The following is a 19,845-nucleotide window of genomic DNA, read 5'->3' on the forward strand; positions in this document are numbered from 1 at the left end:
ATGGAAATATTCACGTTAAGCGCGAATATCTCCAAAAGCTAACAACTGCTCAGACCAGTTCTTAGCCATTATATCCAACGGGAGGTGGATATAATGGCTAAGACCCTGTTTTTTAAGCGATAATGCGTGAATATCGCTGTATTCTCAGCGATATGCACGGATTTTGATGCTATCGCCGGGAATTTTATTGCTTTTGAGATAAACGTTGCTAATAGCACGTTATCTCAGAGATAAAATCCCGTGATGCGCGGCGATAAAAAAATTGCCGCTAACCCTACTTAGCGATAAATATCGCTATTTGTTGATAATATGCCCCGTAGTATTTGAAGTTTTGTCTATTTTAAGTGCAATAACAGAACACTGGCAGATGCACCTGGAAGGAGCACACCGTTGTGAACAAACACGAGTGCTCATGTGAAGTAACTAAACCTTACTCAAATACCTTTTTATATATAAATACATATTTACATATATGCCTTACTCAATATACCATAATCCTCCCATTACAGGATAACATTAATACAAATAATTGATCTTGTAGACCTTATTTCCCAAAGTTCAGTCTGTTACGTCAGTGGGGCTTCACTCAAGTTGCTTTCGTCTATGCAACCCAATTTTGTGCTACAGAATATTCACTGGCAAAGGCCAGAGGATAGCGAACATATTAGTGACATGAGCCATATTCATAATGCCAAAGGTATCGTTGATGATCTTGATGTGATGTGGCTTTTGTATAAAACAGTAATTTTTTTATAAATAAGAAAGAATGGATTAAGTTTTGAAGTCGAAGTGTTCCTGAGTGCAAAAGAAAAAGGGAAGAAGATGGTTTGTAGTGCCAAATTTGGGTTTGTAGAAGGCACACAGTGAAAGTTTGAATTGATTTTGAAGTAGAGACTGCTGGGAAAACCCTATTGTAAATTACCTAAGAGGTGAATAGACCATTGGGCTTCAATGTCCAGCTCTTGAAGAAAGGCCTTGCCACAACCTAGGCAAGCAAAAGGGGACTGGGCTGTTCCTGGAAGGTCAAAAGGTCACTAAAGTGTAGGGGGGGAGTGCTCACTCGAGGACTTCCCCAGGGTATCCATAATGTTGGATATAATGGCCTCCCACACCCTTGCGGGTGTCATGCTTCATCATAGGCAATGATCCTCGTTGGGTAGGCGGTGCAATTCCCAACGGGCAACACCTCATAGAGGGGCTCTTTGGCTGAGATCTTTTTATCCAACTGCCTATGGGTGAAGTGGGGGTGTGGGGCCAGGACAGTGTAGACGGTGTAAGTGAGGGTAAAATGAAGCAAGAGGTACCGGAAAACAACTTTATTCAGGTGGTGGTCCTTTGCCTCAACTAAAACAAGATTAGTCTGTATTCGCTGGAACTTAGGTTTCCACGTACAAGACAGACTAAGGTGTAAGAAATATGGTCAACATGTTTCTCGCTAAACGTTCATTGACAAGCGATTCTTCAGTACCTAAAATGAAGCAGAACTACTGTCTACAAAACATGACCTACATAAGTGTCAGTTTACCAAAGCACAGAAATTGTACTACCTGTATAACACCTGCTCTTGCCTAAATTGGGAGACCGCTACTGATTGATTTCAGTTAACCTTTTAGTGTGTTATCCTGTGGATATAATGGAGTTTGATACGTTTGTACGACTCCCAACTAAGATCTATTGCTTTTTTAAACAAGTCCCTTGTAGCATACTTGGACCTTAAATAACCAGTGCCCAAGCCTACAAGGGTTTATTGGGTTTCCCCTGCCTATATCACTTCTTCTATCTGTGACATTTTCTGCCCCAGCCCTATCTAAGTCCCCTTAGACCTAGCAGACTTCCCCCTTTAGCACCCCCTCTCTACCATCCTTCTTCTTTCCCCCTAATCATACCTTGCCCTCCTGTATTTTAATTTATCACTTTTAAAGAGTTCCATTGCATTATAGCCAGGTTCGAGTTAGATGAGTCATATCAACTGGAATCTCTTCACAGCCCTCCATGCCCCCACTCTTAAGAATATACAGTTGTCCCAGTAACCTGTCTTACAGCAGCATCTAGGACTACCACTCAATGATTCCATACTGATACACCTTACAGCAATTGTGTATACTGACAGTATTTAATGACCCAGTGGTGAAGACCACATTAGCTGACCATTGGTCCGCACTGGGAATGGGGGACATTTTATTGACTGAAGGAACAAATACAAGAGCACCCTACTTTTCAGATTTTCCTCTGATGAGATTGAATTAAAGAGAACATTATGATATCAAGGAACTGTCTCAGTGAAGTTGTATTGTATGATACTGGATGAAGAGAGGCTGCCTCGGTGAAATGCAGACTCTTTTTTGTGATTAAATTAAGGGGTAATTTATTAAACAAGGATTTGCAATGCAATCGCCTTTGGGACCTTATCTGTATTTAGCTATGCAGCACATTAGCCTGGGTGCTGTAACATCTACTGTTCTTTAACATGGAGGGATAGTAAGCACCAAAGCGCGTTACAAGCCTGGTATGGGAACACATGGAGAGAAATATTGCCTTTCAGTAGGAAATGGTATAGTCCAAAGCTCTGTCTTTAATATAAAATCAGGGCATTCAGTGGTCATATCACTGAAAATACAAGATTTGAAAAAAATATTATTGTCTGCGGGTGCTCGTGGCAGACTATTTCCATGGATTGGAATCTGGAGAATGCTAAAGTGATTTTGGTATTTTACTGACCTCTGCTGGTCGTGTTTTATCAGGAAAGTTAAATAGAGGCAGTTGTCAGAATAATAAAAAAAAGAAAAGTCCCTCAACAAAAAGCAATTCTGGTATTTTACTGACCTCTGCTGGTCGTTTTCTATCAAGAAAGTTCAATAGAGACAGTTAAACAGAAAAAAGTCCCTAAGCGGAAGCAGACACGTCCTAGTGCTGATCTCCAGAGACCACAAAGTAGATACACATATAAGTATATACTAAAGTATATAAGTATATAATAAAGTATATACACAAGAGGTCTTGATGATCGACCTAAAAAGGAAGGTCTTTGTCTACCCTAACATTAAGCAGCCTCATTGGAGACAGAAGCCGGCATTGAAGCATGTGCTTTTTGGTAGGATGTATCAAAATTTGGGGTAAACACATATTTTGTAATGCTTAGTGTAGTCAACTTGAGCTTCATGGTATATAATGCAGTGCTGAGTACAGTTTGGCCTAATACCAATTATTTGTATTCCCAGCATATTGACATATTTGTTTTTCTTACACATCTATTTATTGCAGTAGTTGTAATAAAATAGAAATGATATATGCATAGAGTTTATATTCAATTGAAATTTTACAGCATGACATCTTCAGTTCACGGACTGTTCCTTAACTCTCCAGAGGAACAAAGCAGCAAGTACAATATCATCTGCTTGAGAGGAAATCAACTCCCTGCCTGTGCCTATATGTGGCAAACTCATAAGAGCCACTTATGAATACTGAAATTAGTTCTATTGGTGTAATGCCTTATGTACTCTTATATGACTTTGATAATCAGCCCCGAAACCTCCAATATTTGTAAAAGACACAGACCTATCTTTTAGTAATAATTGTGTATGGGTAGTCCCCCTATATTCCCATTGTTGTTTGGAGCTAATTCACAAAGACATGTAAGGGTACATAAAAGGGTACTAATGGAGAACTATTATTACACATACTCTAAAATGCCTCTGTGAATAGGCCCCATGGTGATTAGAAGCCTTGCTAACGAGATGGTTATATGCTGACATAATCTTGATTAATTGAGAAAAAATGTAGGAGTGAGAAGATCTGTCGAACTTTCTAATATCAAGAACATACATTTCACTATATCTCACATTTAAATATTTTTCTGGAGCAAAAAAGAGGGTAAAATGCACAATGCGTATATCGTGCGCATTACATGGCTAAGAACTATCAAATGATTTTTGAACATTTCAATAATGTATGACAAAAGTAGTGGAAGTCATGATGATTTTGATGTATGCTTCTCTGACTGTCTACCACACTCACTTTAATAATTCTCACATTGTATGTGTGTTTGCTTGTCCTGTTAATGACATCTACTTTATTGATTAATGCATATGATGCTATCCAGGTATGCGCCTATTGACCTCTTTCAGTTGGCTAGATGTCACTCATTTTCTAGTTTCATTTTTGAAAGATACTTTGTGATGTGGTGGCAGTTCCTATCTTTTTGTAAGTGTGGTGGTGGAGACACTCTTTGGCCAAAAGGAACAATTTAAGACAGATTGACTAGAGCAGCATAAAATATGCAACCACCATTCCTAAAACCTATCTTGTTCCTTCTGAAGAGGAAAATTATGGTTTTGGTAGTTAGAAATTTTAGGACACATAATTCTTGTCAACATTCTTACACCTCCTTGTTTTGATGATTGCAGGTACTTACTGGGGGCCTCTACATTTATGTTCAAAGGTGAAAAATTATAACGGGACAGTGAACATTGACAGTCTCCTACTGCATTATCTAATTGCAAATGGCAGTGTAGTGTCAAGATCAGACATTGGCTAAACAACCCCAACTCCTAACGTCAATGACCCAGCAGCAGTATATAAAAACACCAAAACCTACTATGCACAATGGATCTGCACTGATATTTCTCCTTCACAATAGTCTGCCAGTGTAGACACGTGATGTAGTATTTATTGCATCTTTATCATAACAATTATCAATTTTCAATGTACACACTCTCAGCAGACTACCAAGAAAAATGTATCAGATGTATTGTGTGTCCCCAACCCTACTCAATGACTTGTGTCCATCATGTCACTCGACAAAAAAAGAGAACTGAACAAACATTTTGCATAGCCTCTATGCAGTTAAATCCTATTGGACTTGGCCATCTCTGCATGATTATCCCATTTTGCCTTCAGCCTCCTGTTTTCTGAACCTGCTTTCATTGACTTTTAGGACTCTGCACACTTTACAATTGCTAACCAGTGCTCAAATCGGCGTGCTTTCACCTTTAAACTGCCAACCAGTGCTAAAGGGGTTGTGCTCTCTCCTTTAAACATGGTGAAATTGGTGCACAACCAATTGGCATATTTAATTTAACTGTAAGTCGCTTGTAATATGCTACTACATGTACCCATGGCCTGTAAATTAAATGCTACTAGAGGACCTGCAGTACTTATTGTGCAACGGACTTAAGTAGCCCTTTCATGCCTGCCATTGCAGCCCATGTGTAAAGACCTGGCAAAATAAATTTTTCCATGCCTAAACCTTCCTTTTTAATACATATTAGTCACCTCTAGTGTGAGATCTAAACAGCCCACAGGTTAGGGTGCAGTTTATTTAAAATGTAGAAGTAATTTTAAGTTTTACCTGTCCTGGTAGTGAAAAACTCTTAAATATTTTGCTTCTGCATTGACAGTTTATGTTTGGTGTCTTTGGAATTGCAATTAAAAATCATCTCTCATAACAAAGTCGGATTTTATTATAGAATTTGGAAAACAACACTTTTAAAAAGATGACATTTTCCTACCCTAGCCATTTAGGGCCTTTAGCCTGTCCCTGGGTCACATGACTGGGTGTAGCTTATAGTTGGGCTTTGTGTATTCCTCTTAGACAGCCACACACAAATGAGAGATTGGGTGTCCCTCGATGGGTTATCACTGGCAGGCTCGGCGGGTGGAGCTTGGCACAGTCCTATTTGCACTTGAGTAGGCTGTGTCCTACCTCCACACAAAGGGGCTACATACCCCCTGCAATTAGTATGGAGCCAGGACAGGTTAGGAAAGATACTTGGAGACTTCAAAGGGAAACCTCTAAAAGCTTCTATGACCTACCAGAAGAAGGGCAACGGGTATAAATGTTGGACCTCTGACATCAAATATCCATTACACTTCTAGACCTGTGGATCCTCTATATACTTTAACAACAGGAGAGAGAGTCAAGTCAAGTCAAGTCAAAAGATTTATATAGCGCACTACATACCCGGAGGGTCTCAAGGCGCTTGAAAAGGGTGGGGAATTACTTGTCGAATATCCAAGTTTTAAGTTGCTTTCTGAATGCTAGGTGGTTCTGAGTGAGACGAAGGTGAGTGGGGAGTGAGTTCCAGGTTTTAGCTGCGATGTAGGAGAAGGATCTACCTCCCATGGTGGTTTTGTTGATGCGAGGTACGGTAGCAAGGGCTTGGTTGGAGGATCGTAGCTGGCGGGAGGGGGTGTAGAAGGAAAGTCGTGTGTTGAGGCATTCGGGTCCAAGTTCGTAAAGTGCTTTGTGTGCGTGGGTTAGGAGGCGGAAAGTGATCCTCTTATTGACGGGAAGCCAGTGGAGGTTTTTCAGGTGACTAGAGATGTGGTCTTTACGCGGGATGTCTAGTATGAGTCTGGCTGATGCGTTCTGGATGCGTTGGAGTTTTTTCTGGAGTTTTGCGGTGATACCGGCGTAAAGGGTGTTTCCATAGTCCAGGCGGCTTGTAACCAGTGCATGGGTGACCGTTTTTCTGGTTTCGGTGGGGATCCAGCGAAATGTTTATTTGAGCATGCGAAGAATGTTGAAGCAAGATGATGAAACGGCGTTGACTTGTCTGTTCATAGAGAGTGAGGAGTCCAGGATGAGGCCCAGGTTCCGTGCGTGGTCTGTCGGGATGGGTGCTTTTCCAAGGGCCTCTGGCCACCAAGAGTCATCCCAGGAGGAGGGGGAGATACCAGATACCAAGGATAAGGACTTCTGTTTTGTCTGAGTTTAGTTTCAGACGGCTGTGCTTCATCCACTCGGCCACTTCTTTCATTCCTTCGTGTAGTTTGGTTTTGGCGGTGTAAGGGTCTTTGGTGAGTGAGAGGATCAGTGGAGTGTCGTCGGCGTAGGAGATGATGTTGAGGTTGTGTTGGCGTGCGATGGCCGCGAGGGGGCTCATGTATATGTTGAAGAGGGTGGGGCTGAGTGAGGATCCTTGTGGTACGCCGCAGATGACTTCAGTGGCCTCTGACTTGAATGGTGGGAGGCAGACTCTCTGGGTTCTTCCGGTGAGGAACGAGGTGATCCATTCCAGTGCTTTTCCTTGGATTCCGATGTTTCTGAGGCGCTGTAGAAGGGTGCTATGGCAGACTGTGTTGAAGGCTGCGGAGAGGTCGAGGAGGGTGAGGGCGACTGTGTCTCCATTGTCCAGTAGAGTTCGAATGTCGCCTGTTGCTGCGATGAGGGCGGTCTCCGTGCTGTGTTTGGCTCGGAAGCCGGACTGTGAGGAGTCGAGGGATTTGTTGGTTTCGAGGAAGGCGGCGAGCTGGTTGTTGACAGCTTTCTCGATGACTTTGGCCGGGAATGGAAGGAGCGAGATGGGGCGGTAGTTTTTGAGTTCGGTGGGGTCCGCTGTGTGTTTTTTCAGAAGGGCGCGAAGTTCTGCGTGTTTCCAGCTTTCCGGGAAGGTGGCGGAGTTGAGGGAGCAGTTGATGACGTCTCGGAGGTGCGGTGCTATGATGGAGTCTGCTTTGTTGAAGATGTGGTGAGGGCAAGGGTCTGTGGGGGATCCTGAGTGGATGGAGTTCATCAGGTGGATGGTGTCCTCAGTGGAGATTGGGTTCCATTCATTAAGGATGTTCAAGGGGGGTGAAGGTCCTGCAGAAGGTTGGGTGGGTTGGTCTCCGGGTCGGTTGTCGAAGCTGTTGTGGATGTCTGCGATTTTGTTGTGGAAGAACGAAGCTAGGGAGTCGCAGAGGGCTTGAGAGGGGGTGATGTCGTTGGAGTTGGCTGAGGGGTTGGTAAATTCTTTGACGATGTTGAATAATTCCTTGCTGTTGTGTGAATGCCGCTTTCTTGGCAGACCGGATTAGTTGGTGGTGTATGTGGGTGGCGTTTTTGAAGGCGTCCCTGGTGCTGGTGTTTGGGTCTTTTTTCCAGGCCTTCTCGAGGGAGCGACAGAGTTTCTTCGATTTCTTAAGATCATCGTTGAACCAGGAGGCGTTTTTGCTGCCTAGTTTGATTTGACGTTTTTTCAACGGTGCTAGGATGTCGGCGCTGTTAGATAGCCATTGGGTGAGGTTAGTGGCTGCTTGGTCGAGGTTTGAGGAGTGGGCAGGGGGGTTTTGAAGAAGCGATGAGGAGATCTGGTCGATGGTGATTTTGTTCCAGTTTCTTCGCAGAGTAGGATGAGGATGGTTGTGAGTTGTGGTCTTATTGTAGATAAAGTGTACGCAGCTGTGGTCCGTCCAATGGAGAGTTGTGGTGTGACTGAAGGAGACATGTTTGCTGGAGGTGAAAATAGGGTCGAGTGGGTGACCTGCGATGTGGGGGGGCGTAGTGACAAGTTGTTTGAGTCCGAGGTTGGTGAGATTGTCCAGAAGGGAGGTGGCGTTGCTGTTATTGCTCTTTTCCAGGTGAAAGTTGAGGTCTCCCAGTAGAATGTAGCCCTTGGAGGGGAGGGCGTGTGGGGTGATAAAGTCAGTGATGTCGTCACTGAATTGTGCACGGGGTCCTGGAGGCCGGTAGAGGAGGGTGCCTCTGAGTGTGGTCTTGGGGTCGGTGTGGATCTGGAAGTGAAGGTGTTCGGCGTTGGCAAGGTTGACGTCTGAGCTGGTTGAGATGCGGATGGATTTCTTATGGACGATAGCGATGCCTCCTCCTGTTTGGTCGGTGCAGTCCTTACGAATGATCTTGTATCCTTCCGGGATGGCAATGGTGATGTCTGGGGCTGAGGAGGCGTTCATCCATGTTTCAGTTGGGAAGGCGACGTCGGGAGAAATGGTGTCTAGTAAGTTCCAGAGGTCGATGGCCTGTCTGTGGACTGAGCGGGTGTTGAGCAGGATGCATTTTAGGTGGTTGGAGTCAGATATCTGTTTTGTGTTCGTGGATGAGGAGTTTTTCTTGGTGCCGTCGAACTTGCAGGAGTAGCATGTGAGGGGTCCATGGGTGTGTCCAGGAGCGGCTTGGGCGCAGTTGGAGAGTCGGCCGGGGTTAAGGGCTAGGAGGGTGGAGGCGTCGTATGTAATGCGGGGGGGGATGGGTGAAGCAGGGGCCAGGGGGACTGGCGCTAGGCGCGGTCCAGGTGCGGACGGGTGTAGACGGGCTTACCTTTGGCGCGCCTTTGGCGCAACTGGGGCGCGATCGCTGCGCGTGAACGCTGCGCGTAGATGTATCTGACATAAGTTGAGAAGTGGAGGGGGGCGGAGCGTGGGAGGGGGAGCTGGGAGGCGTGAGCATAGGGGGAGGGACGGGCTGCAGGCACAACAAAATGGTGGACAAACAACAACAAGAAGGACAACAGTACGCTATGGGCGCAATCAGGCAGCAATTGACCTCAGGGGGCAGTGCGGGTAAAGCGAACTAGCGGTGTAACACAAGATAAAAAATCACAATAAGTGAAATCACCAGACAAAGCGATGCGGAGCACTACGCCACAGATCGGGTTCCAATTCTATGTTCTTAAAGCTATGGCAGAGGGGAGGAGCAGCGCTACGCACACAGGCACAATATTAATGAAATATGCAATGTAAGCAGTGCGGAGCGCTACAGACCGGGTGCTGACTCAATTACTATAAGAGTATGGCAGTGGGGAGAAGCAGCGCTACAGGTACTATAACGTAGTATATTCAAAGTAAAATTATACACAAAGTAATCAGAGCGGAGCGCTACGTTACAGAACGGATGCAGAAACAATTTAGTTAAAAAATATGGCAATGGGGAGAAGCAGCGTGTTAAAAAGACATTCAGACACTGGATGAGTTAAAGTTGTAGCTTTAATGGTAAAACATCACCAACAGCTCTCAAAGTCACAGCCAACTCCTCCAGGCTCCAAGGCTCAAGTGGGCATGGAACAACAAGGAGTAGAACAGAATGTGCCAGTAAAAGAATGTCACTATGTCATAAGATAATGAGTAAGAAACAAGCATATGTACATTACACCACATCCCCATTATTAAAGGGAATGGAAAAAACAAAGAGAGAAATAAAACAGAAACATAACAAATCATTGTACCATGAGGAACGCACTTAAAAAAGATTAAAGATAAAGAAATCTAAACATAGTCTCTGAAACGTACAGGAGCTTGATGAGTTCTCTGAGGAAACCTTTTATAGGAAACAGCACTATGACCATCAGGAGGGAAGGAGGGAAGGGAAGAATCCAAATTGGAAGGAGTAGAAGGATCCCCAGGAGAGAACTTAACAAGCCTAGACATGCTCCATTTACAACCATTTTGCAATGTAACAACATTACTGTGAATCTTGGTAATTCTAAAAGGACCCATGAACTCAGAAGAACCTTTTTTAGAAAATCTTGGTTTTTTAACAAGGACCCATTCTCCCACACTCCACAACACTGGTTTGGTAGAATTTTTCAGATCATAACGCTCTTTGTACCTTTGTTGGTGAGAAAGAATCCTATCCCCCACATTCCCCCTATCCAAGGAAAGAGAAGATTGAAGAGGAAGCCAAGGGGGATTCAACTTAGAAGAAGCTTTTCTACCTCGTAGCAAAAAAAATGGAGAAGACTTGGAAATGTAATTGATGGTGGTGCGATGTGCCCACCAAGTATCACGCAAAACATCCTTGAGGGACATTTCATCTCTATAGCTCTCTGCACGCACCCTTTGACAACACGATTCATTCGTTCAGCAAGACCATTGGCCTGAGGTGCATAGAGTGCAGTTCTAAGATGAGATATACCATGGTCATTTAAGAAAAACTCCATGTCTGTGGAAATAACTGGACACCATTATCTGTAATGATGCATTTGGGAATGCCTTCAGAAACAAATTCATCACGTAAGAAATCAATGACCACCCTAGAAGTGACCGTGGCTACACACTTAGTGGAAACCCATTTTGAAGTATAGTCAACAAGAAGAATAACAAATCTTTCAGAGGGTGTTAGTAGATCAAAAGGTCCCATGATGTCCAAACCCAGCTTGGACCAAGGTTGGTCGGGAACAGATACAGGAGAAAGAGGGGCCTTACTCACAACCTTAGACTTATCATTAGTGGCATACTGATAACAATCCTTAACCACCAGCTCAACCTCACTGTCCATATTAGGCCACCAATACCTTTCTCTAAGGCGAGATTTAGTAAAACTCCTACCCATGTGTCCATCATGAGCAAGATTGATAAGTTTTGAACGCATCACGGAAGGAGGGATCAATCTCTCACCACGCATAACAATGTCATCATCGATAGTAAGTTCATCTCTTATTGACCAAAAAGGTAGAAGCTCACAGCTGATGTCTCCGCTGTTACAGGGCCAACCTTTAACCACCAAATCCTTGACCAAAGGTAAGACTAAATCATTAGACTGAGCAAGTACCCAATCATCCAGAGAAACAGCACTCTCACTAACCCAAGACACCTTGACAGTACCTAAATCCAAATGTTCATCCAGATCCTGTAAGGGTAAACGTGAGAGACAATCCGCAATCTTGTTCAAGGACCCAGGAACATATTGTACAACGAAATTAAATTCTTCGAACCCCTCACTCCAACGTTTGAGTCTAGGAGTTAATCTCTCACTCTCCATACAAGAGGACACCTGAATTAAGGGTTTGTGATCCGATTTTACAATGAAAGGAATACCCCACAAATAAAATTTAAAGTGTTTAATAGCCCAAACCACAGCAAGAGCTTCTCTTTCTATGCAAGAGTAATGTTGTTCAGCCTTTTTTAGGGCTCTGGACGCAAATGCCACAACTCTTTCTCCACCATTGTCCACTTGAGAAAGGACTGCACCCAACCCGGAAAGACACGCGTCAGTTGAAAGAATCGTCTTCTTCTTTGTATCAAAATGACCCAAACTAGGTAACTGACTGATGGTCTTTTTTACAACAAGAAATGCACCATTGCAATCTTCACTCCAATCAAAGTGGACACCTTTTTTGAGAAGGTTCCTAATAGGCTCCACAACAGAGGCAAAGTTCTTTATGAACTTGGAATAAAACTCAGCTAGGCCAAGAAACGACCTGACTTGATCCTTATCAGAAGGGGTGGGAGCCTCAGCAATACTCTTGGCTAATTCCAACTTGGGTTGTATTCCTTCACCAGAAATTACATGACCAAGATAGGTAACAGAAGTTACCCCAATCTTGCACTTGGCTTTGTTAACTGTTAAACCTTTATCAGCCAACCTCAAAAGGACTGCCCTCAAAACTTTTTCATGTTCCGTATTGTCTTTGCCAAAAACCAAAATGTCATCTTGGAAAAAGATGACATTAGGGACATCTCCTACAACCAATTTCATAATTCTCTGGAAGCAAGCCGCAGCGGATGCCAACCCAAAAGGCATCCTTACAAAACGATAAGCTCCCAGAGGAGTAACAAAGGAGGTGAGGTGTTTGGAATCATGATGAAGTGGGACCTGGTGGTAAGCTGAGGACAAATCAAGAACAGAGAATATTTTAGCCCCTGCAAGCATAGTGATGGACTCAGGGATATTAGGTAGGGGTTGTCGATCCACCCAAATACATTTATTCAACCCCCTAAGGTCCACACACATGCGAATGTTCTTTCCCCCATCCTTGGGGGCCAAAACTACTGGGGCCAACCACTCTGAAGACTCATTTTCTTCAATAACATTCAATTCCATAAGTCTAGAAAGTTCTTGTTTAAGAGGAGCAAGCATCATGTTAGGAACTTTCCTAACCTTATACACACATGGAACAGCATTTTTTTTTTAAATAATCCGATGATGAAAGTCTTTCAATAAACCCAAATTGTCAGAGAAAACATGGGGAAATTCATCAAAGAAAATGTTGGAGATAGAGATTTGATCAATAAGCATGACCTGGTCAGAGAGTTTGAGGGAATTAGGGTTAAGAATAATTCCCAAATCCCTCTGGTGTCTCCAGCCTAAGAGATTGTCACCTCTGTAAGCAACATACATTTTTCCGACAGTTCCACGCCCTTTGAAATGAATTCTCATAACAGTGTAACCTAATACTTCAATATGGGAACCATTGTAACTAACAGCATTAATATCAGGTTTGAACAAGTCAACTTTAGGAAATGTTTTGTTCCAATTCTCATTTCCTATTAGGGTAAAGGGAGAACCAGAGTCAGCTAAGACAACAAAATCTTCCCCACCAATAATCAAATTACACTCAGGCATGAAAATAGGATCAGCATCAATGCTCCCATCACTTGTAACACTAGAAACTACAAATCTGGGAGAATCTGATGGAGCCATGGAACATTCAATAGAGTGTACTTTGGTGGAGGATTTGCATACTCTGGCATAATGTCCTTTAATGCCACATTTGATACAAGTGGAAGATTTGGCATAACAGTTAGGAAAGGAAGAAGAATGATTAGGGCTGCCACATCTGTAACACTTGATCTTGCTACGATCAAAGGCAGTTTTTGGCTTGGTGTTTTGCATGACTTTACAAATAGTATCTTCAGAGATAGGAGGTTGAGAAGAACTGAGAGGTTGAGCAACTTGATGAATACTACTGGAGTTGGAAGAACCATCAGGAGAGACTTTGTGTTCTTTCATCTCCTTAGCCCAACCAGAAGTATTCTCAATACCCTCAACAATGGCTAACGCTTCTCTGAGGGAGGGATTTTTAGACAGGAGTTTCTCTTGTACTCTGGGGTTATTCGTACACCTGACCAACTGGTCACGAATCAAAGAATCAGTGAAATCTCCAAACTCACAAGCACGTGCCAATGTCTTTAAGGAGGCAACATACAAACCAACCTTTTCCTTAGGCTCTTGTACCCTCGCAAAGAACTTATGACGTTCTAAAACTACATTAATTCTAGGACCAAAATAATCCTCTAACATTTTTAAAGACATGTGAAAGACATCTGTTGGAGAATCACCAGAACCATCATTGATGGGTATTTCATCAATACTGTCATATATGTTACGACCTTCCACACCTAAGTTGTGCAGCAAAATTGCTTGTTTTCTTACAGCAGAAAATTTTTCACCACAAAGCCAAAAGATAAGAGTCAAAAAGATTTTTCCATCTTTTCCAAGGGAGAATAGGTTCACCCTTTTCGCAAAGGAAGGCAGGAGGTTGAGTCATAGAAGAAGAAGAAGCCATTATGTGGTGAAGAGTGACAAGCAATACAGCACTTAATAAATAAAAGAACAAAGTAAAAATAAATAAAACTGCAAATGTGTGTGTATCACAGAAGATACACAGTCAAAAATAGGTGGAACCTGAATAAGCCGATGTATGAAGATCGAAGGTAGTCGTAACAATAAAGCCAAAGTCAAAATGTGAAAATTTACATAATCCGGCGAAAGCGCTGATCTTCGGTGAAAACGCTGATGTTTGGTTACTAAGCAACCAGTCAAGGGAAGATGGCGGCACATATGCGCAATGACGTCACTGCGTTTAGACGTCGCGCAAGGGAAGCCGGGATCTCTAGGCGAGTGTAGAACTCAATGGTGGAGTTCCAAGTTCAGCGCGGCTCTTGCGCGAACGTCAGCACCACTCCAGCGTGTTGAACAGATGGCCGAATGAAGAGAGAGAACGAGGCAAAGCCTCGAGGAAATGGCCGGAGCGTGCACAACGGCAGGTAAGACCGTTGGAAAACGGAAGTAAACAGGGCAGCGTTTTCAATGGGGAACGAGCAAACAGGGGGGGGGGGGGAACAGCACAAACAAGTTACCTTGAAGGAAAAAACGTGCTGAATAAGAGGTCACAACTCAAAGTCAAATCAGCGGTTTGTGGAATCCAGTTGAAGTCAAAGAAAAAACGCTTCCAATTTGCGAGGAAAAGTCAGAGAGTCTCAAAAGTCAGAGAGTCTTAAATCCAGAAAGGCAGAATGCAAAATCCAAGTAGAATAAATCCATAGATCCAAAACGAGTATATCCAAAAACCAAATCCAACGAAAATCCAGGAAGGTGGGTTCAGGGTTGAGTGGTGATGTGGCTTGTCCCTTCCAAGCTGCCAATCGTCGCCAGTGTTAAAAAGACATTCAGACACTGGATGAGTTAAAGTTGTAGCTTTAATGGTAAAACATCACCAACAGCTCTCAAAGTCACCGCCAACTCCTCCAGGCTCCAAGGCTCAAGTGGGCATGGAACAACAAGGAGTAGAACAGAATGTGCCAGTAAAAGAATGTCACTATGTCATAAGATAATGAGTAAGAAACAAGCATATGTACATTACAACACAGTGCTACGATACCACAGCAGCGCTATGAGGTCGGGAGGAAGGGTGGAGCGACCGCTTTCCAAGGAGTCAAGCTAGTCACAGAGAATCCCCAGCCTGGCCGTTCCTGGTGACTCGTGGGTGGGAGGGGGAGCTGGGAGGCGTGAGCGTGGGAGGAGGGACGGGCTGCAGGCACAACAAAATGGTGGACAAACAACAACAAGAAGGACAACAGTACGCTATGGGCGCAATCAGGCAGCAATTGACCTCAGGGGGCAGTGCGGGTAAAGCAAACTAGCGGTGTAACACAAGATAAAAAATCACAATAAGTGAAATCACCAGACAAAGCGATGCGGAGCACTACGCCACAGATCGGGTTCCAATTCTATGTTCTTAAAGCTATGGCAGAGGGGAGGAGCAGCGCTACGCACACAGGCACAATATTAATGAAATATGCAATGCAAGCAGTGCGGAGCACTACAGACCAGGTGCTGACTCAATAACTATAAGAGTATGGCAGTGGGGAGAAGCAGCGCTACAGGTACTATAACTTAAGTATATTCAAAGTAAAATTATACACAAAGTAATCAGAGCGGAGCGCTACGTTACAGAACGGATGCAGAAACAATTTAGTTAAAAAATATGGCAATGGGGAGAAGCAGCGCTACGATACCACAGCAGCGCTATGAGGTCGGGAGGAAGGGTGGAGCGACCGCTTTCCAAGGAGTCAAGCTTGGTCCCCCCAGTAAATAATTATTAAACAACAGAAGACTACTGCCTGGCAAGAGAAGATCCAGCAAGAGAAATCACTCCTAAATTTAAAAAGACCCCTCAGTCACCAACCTAGTTGGTGACATGCTACATCATTGGGTTCCCACCAGAGGGGGTGAGTGCCTCTCTGGTATGCTACCACGCCTGTTTTAGGAAGGTGCGGGTTTTTTGTGAATGTGAGTGAAAAAGTGGTTTTAAAAAATGCCTTAGTTTTATCCAAAACAAAGGTTTATTAGTTGGAAAACCTGGCACAACTAAAAGCAAGTGTAGCTGATGTTTCCAAACTGGTTAAATTGACCAGAGAAATCCTAGTCTGTAGTGAAAAAGTGAGTGGTCAACATGTTTCTGCCTCCTATTGTTGGCAAGGCTTTCTTCAGGACCAAGACACCACAGAGGTATGCGCACGCTAAGGCACACCCTAACCAGTGGTGTAACAAAATCAAAATAACTCACGGTTATGACTGTGTCTCCAGAATTTCTGAAGGACATGCAAATCTGAAAAAGGCATACAAAAAGACAACGCAAATCAACAAATCCCACAGGAACATGATCTCTTAAGTGCCTTGCCAACAACAATAGGAGGTAGAAACAGAAAGCAGTTACAGACCTGGCAGTTTCTACTTTAAATAATGGAGTCACCCATGTTATTCCCTCAGCCTGTTGCCCCTTTTGTGGCTCTTGATCCGTTCAGCGCTAAGACACCCTTGGGTCATGCGCTCTCTATAAAACTATTTCATTAATTCATGTATCTTGCTCTGAGTTTCCATTGCATACCACTTCTAGGAGTAAGCAAATTTTACTACCCCTGAACAGTCAAATACCCAAAGGGAGTAACTTGGGTATCCAAAAAGAGTGCAATAGTATTTGGTGTACACATTCAAAATGGCAGCCTAGACACCCTTTTCTTAATATTTTACCTATACATTTTGTGTACAATAAGTTTGCATGTTTGTGCTTGACTTTAATGTTTTGTTTAGATTGGTGGTGGTATTGCCACGAGGAGATGTGCTACTGGATATAGGTATCTCAGTGGAGAACTCCCTTGGAGCTCTGAACCCGACTGGAGTGAATGTACAACGTTGTAACGCGTAAGGCATGCTAAAAATGTTAAACAGCCAGCATTGCACTGGAGGTTTGTTATGTAAAGTCCATTACATTAGTGTGGAGTGTTTTAATTCTGTAAGACAGATAGCTGATGGCCAATTCTGAATATCAATCAGATTTCTGGCACATTTCTAAACACGTGTAACAAACCCAATGCTTGTCCGTATTGCGTTCTAAAATAGTTAACTAAATCGTATTACTATTTACTTCAGCAAAAGAGGATTCCAGAGCCTTCAGCAGAAAGTGAGGAGGGTTTAAATGTTCTTTAGGACGAGATGATGTCTCGTTTTCAACCAATCGATTATGCGTTTCAAAAGATTGCATTTTTAGCACATTTTCTAGTTTGTTGTAAATTTCAGAGGACATACTACTATAAATTCTGGAAGTGTGTTTTGTGGTTGTTATTGAATTGCAGTATTTTGGAGTTGTTAATTAGTTTTCCGAATTTAAGAAGATCCTAAATTAGATTGTGTGGAATTTCATACAGTGAGGCAAAACCCTTAAAAATTGACAGGATTCCTGCAACAATTTCGTAGGCGGTTAGTCATTAATACGAGAAGCTACACATTTGGTTAAATTATGAAAAAATGTGCACTGCAGACATTTGACAGTAGATATAAAAATACAGCCTATAAATACATTTTCTCAAAAGAATATAATTGTAGATTAACTCCTATGTGTTAGCTAGTGATAGCAAAGCTATTGAGATGGTTGTGTGCATTCTTTGCAAACAAACCCCTCCGCCCCGCCTCTGTTGATGTTGCAAACAGAATAACATAATGTCGTTTTCGTAGCTGGAGCCTAGCAAGCAGTGCGTGAGAGCACAAGCTGCAGTGATTCAGGTAATAGGCCATTTTGCATCACTTTTTTTCATTTTCCTTCTTCTACGCTTTTCCACCCCAATATTCATCAGTCATCGTCAAAGGGGCTGATTCTTTGAGCCACTTAGGCCCCTGCAGAGCTGAACAGCGAGGACACATAAATAAGCTGCCTGTGTGAGACGTTCTTTCCTTACGGTAATGCCTGTAAAGGTTTCTGGAATCCGCCATGCATGAATGTCATGAAGTGAAGAATGCACGTCGAGTAATGCACATCATAATGCTTGTTTGGATTTAAGAATCTGGTGTCGCGGCTGTTTATCACTCAGATCAGATGTCATGAATGCACATTTAGAAGAAAGGATGCTGGGGCTGAGCTGTAATGTCAGTGCTGGAGTTCAAGATACTGTCATCCTCTTTTATGATGCTTCGTACCACTTTCTTTGACAAATTGCAATAAAATGCTTGGAATAGGCTGTTACTTTACAACTCAAGACAGTCATGCATTGTTAACATCCAATGGAAACGGTATTTAATGTTGTCACCGTAGCTAAAACACTGCAAACCCTCCAGAAAGCCATATTCCTTGGACTCAGGCAATAGCGTATTGGTGCAAATAGTACGCTGTGTACAGTTGTCTTATTCTTGCCAACCACGTTTTGTGAGATTTATGATTACCGGCCTTCCTGAAGCTTGGAATGTTTGCCAGTTTATCTTCGCCTTTTCACAAGCAAGGATTTTTTTCACATTCTCAAGTTATTTTCACTGGCCAAAGAGATAGTTTTCATTCTGAGTGAACTGAAGCAACTTTGAAAATGTGTGCATATTTTTCCTCCACTACTTTACATTTTACGAAATATTTTCTACTGCACAATGGCAAATGTATGCATACTTTTTCAGGTTTACCTTTTGCTAAGCGTTTCAATGTACAATGGAATTGAAGAGGAAAAGAACACCAAGGTTTTCATTATGAGAGGCCCTTTATTCCGGATTCAGAACCATATTCCGATTTGGTCCCATATCGGTATTGCATCCCAGCTATAAGGGGCAGATTTATGTTAACTGGCGCATCCCCAGGGATGCGCCAGTTAACGTGCGCCACAGTGCGCCACAGCTCCGCCACCCATGGTGCGCCGCATTTATAATGCAAAAAACACAGTTGATGGACAGAATGTAGAACAATGTCATACATTCACCTCAGTACAAGGATCTGGGCCTAAATCCATCGTTTTTTTGCACTCCACGCCACCCTGGGTTAGACACTGGCTATATGCAAATCAGCTCTGACCCTGTGCCTCATGGGAACAGTCCAGTCCGAACTACCAAGCCATGTCTTTCCCAGACCGGAATCAAGCATCCAAGGACCGGTTTCTGGCTATCAGCCTTCATCAGCCTGGATAGCTTGACTCCAGTGGTGTGGAGAGCCTGGGACTCACGTCTGAGTATACCCAGCACACTCGGGGTGAAAATTGCAAAAAACACAGTTGATGGACAGAATGTAGAACAATGTCATACATTCACCTCAGTACAAGGATCTGGGCCTAAATCCATCGTTTTTTTGCACTCCACGCCACCCTGGGTTAGACACTGGCTATATGCAAATCAGCTCTGACCCTGTGCCTCATGGGAAAAGTCCAGTCCGAACTACCAAGCCATGTCTTTCCCAGACCGGAATCAAGCATCCAAGGACCGGTTTCTGGCTATCAGCCTTCATCAGCCTGGATAGCTTGACTCCAGTGGTGTGGAGAGCCTGGGACTCACGTCTGAGTATACCCAGCACACTCGAAGTGAAAATTGCAAAAAACACAGTTGATGGACAGAATGTAGAACAATGTCATACATTCACCTCAGTACAAGGATCTGGGCCTAAATCCATCGTTTTTTTGCACTCCACGCCACCCTGGGTTAGACACTGGCTATATGCAAATCAGCTCTGACCCTGTGCCTCATGGGAACAGTCCAGTCCGAACTACCAAGCCATGTCTTTCCCAGACCGGAATCAAGCATCCAAGGACCAGGTTCTGGCTATCAGCCTTCATCAGCCTGGATAGCTTGACTCCAGTGGTGTGGAGAGCCTGGGACTCACGTCTGAG

General features: G+C 43.5%; 1 protein-coding gene across 1 annotated transcript in view; it reads right to left on the reverse strand.

The window, feature by feature from the left end:
* The window catches only part of LOC147665810 (usherin-like), a gene marked incomplete at its 5' end in the record, with an annotated part of 525,382 nt that extends 511,433 nt beyond the window's left edge, over positions 1 to 13,949 (reverse strand). The window contains one exon of the mRNA XM_086949466.1: positions 12,917 to 13,949. Within this exon, the coding sequence (XP_086805592.1) occupies positions 12,917 to 13,949 (1,033 nt within the window). The remainder of the gene's footprint in view (positions 1 to 12,916) is intronic.
* Positions 13,950 to 19,845: the final 5,896 nt, after the last annotated feature.

The sequence above is a fragment of the Lissotriton vulgaris genome, unplaced genomic scaffold, assembly GCF_964263255.1.
Source record: "Lissotriton vulgaris unplaced genomic scaffold, aLisVul1.2 SCAFFOLD_1152, whole genome shotgun sequence".
NCBI classification, from domain to species: domain Eukaryota; kingdom Metazoa; phylum Chordata; class Amphibia; order Caudata; family Salamandridae; genus Lissotriton; species Lissotriton vulgaris.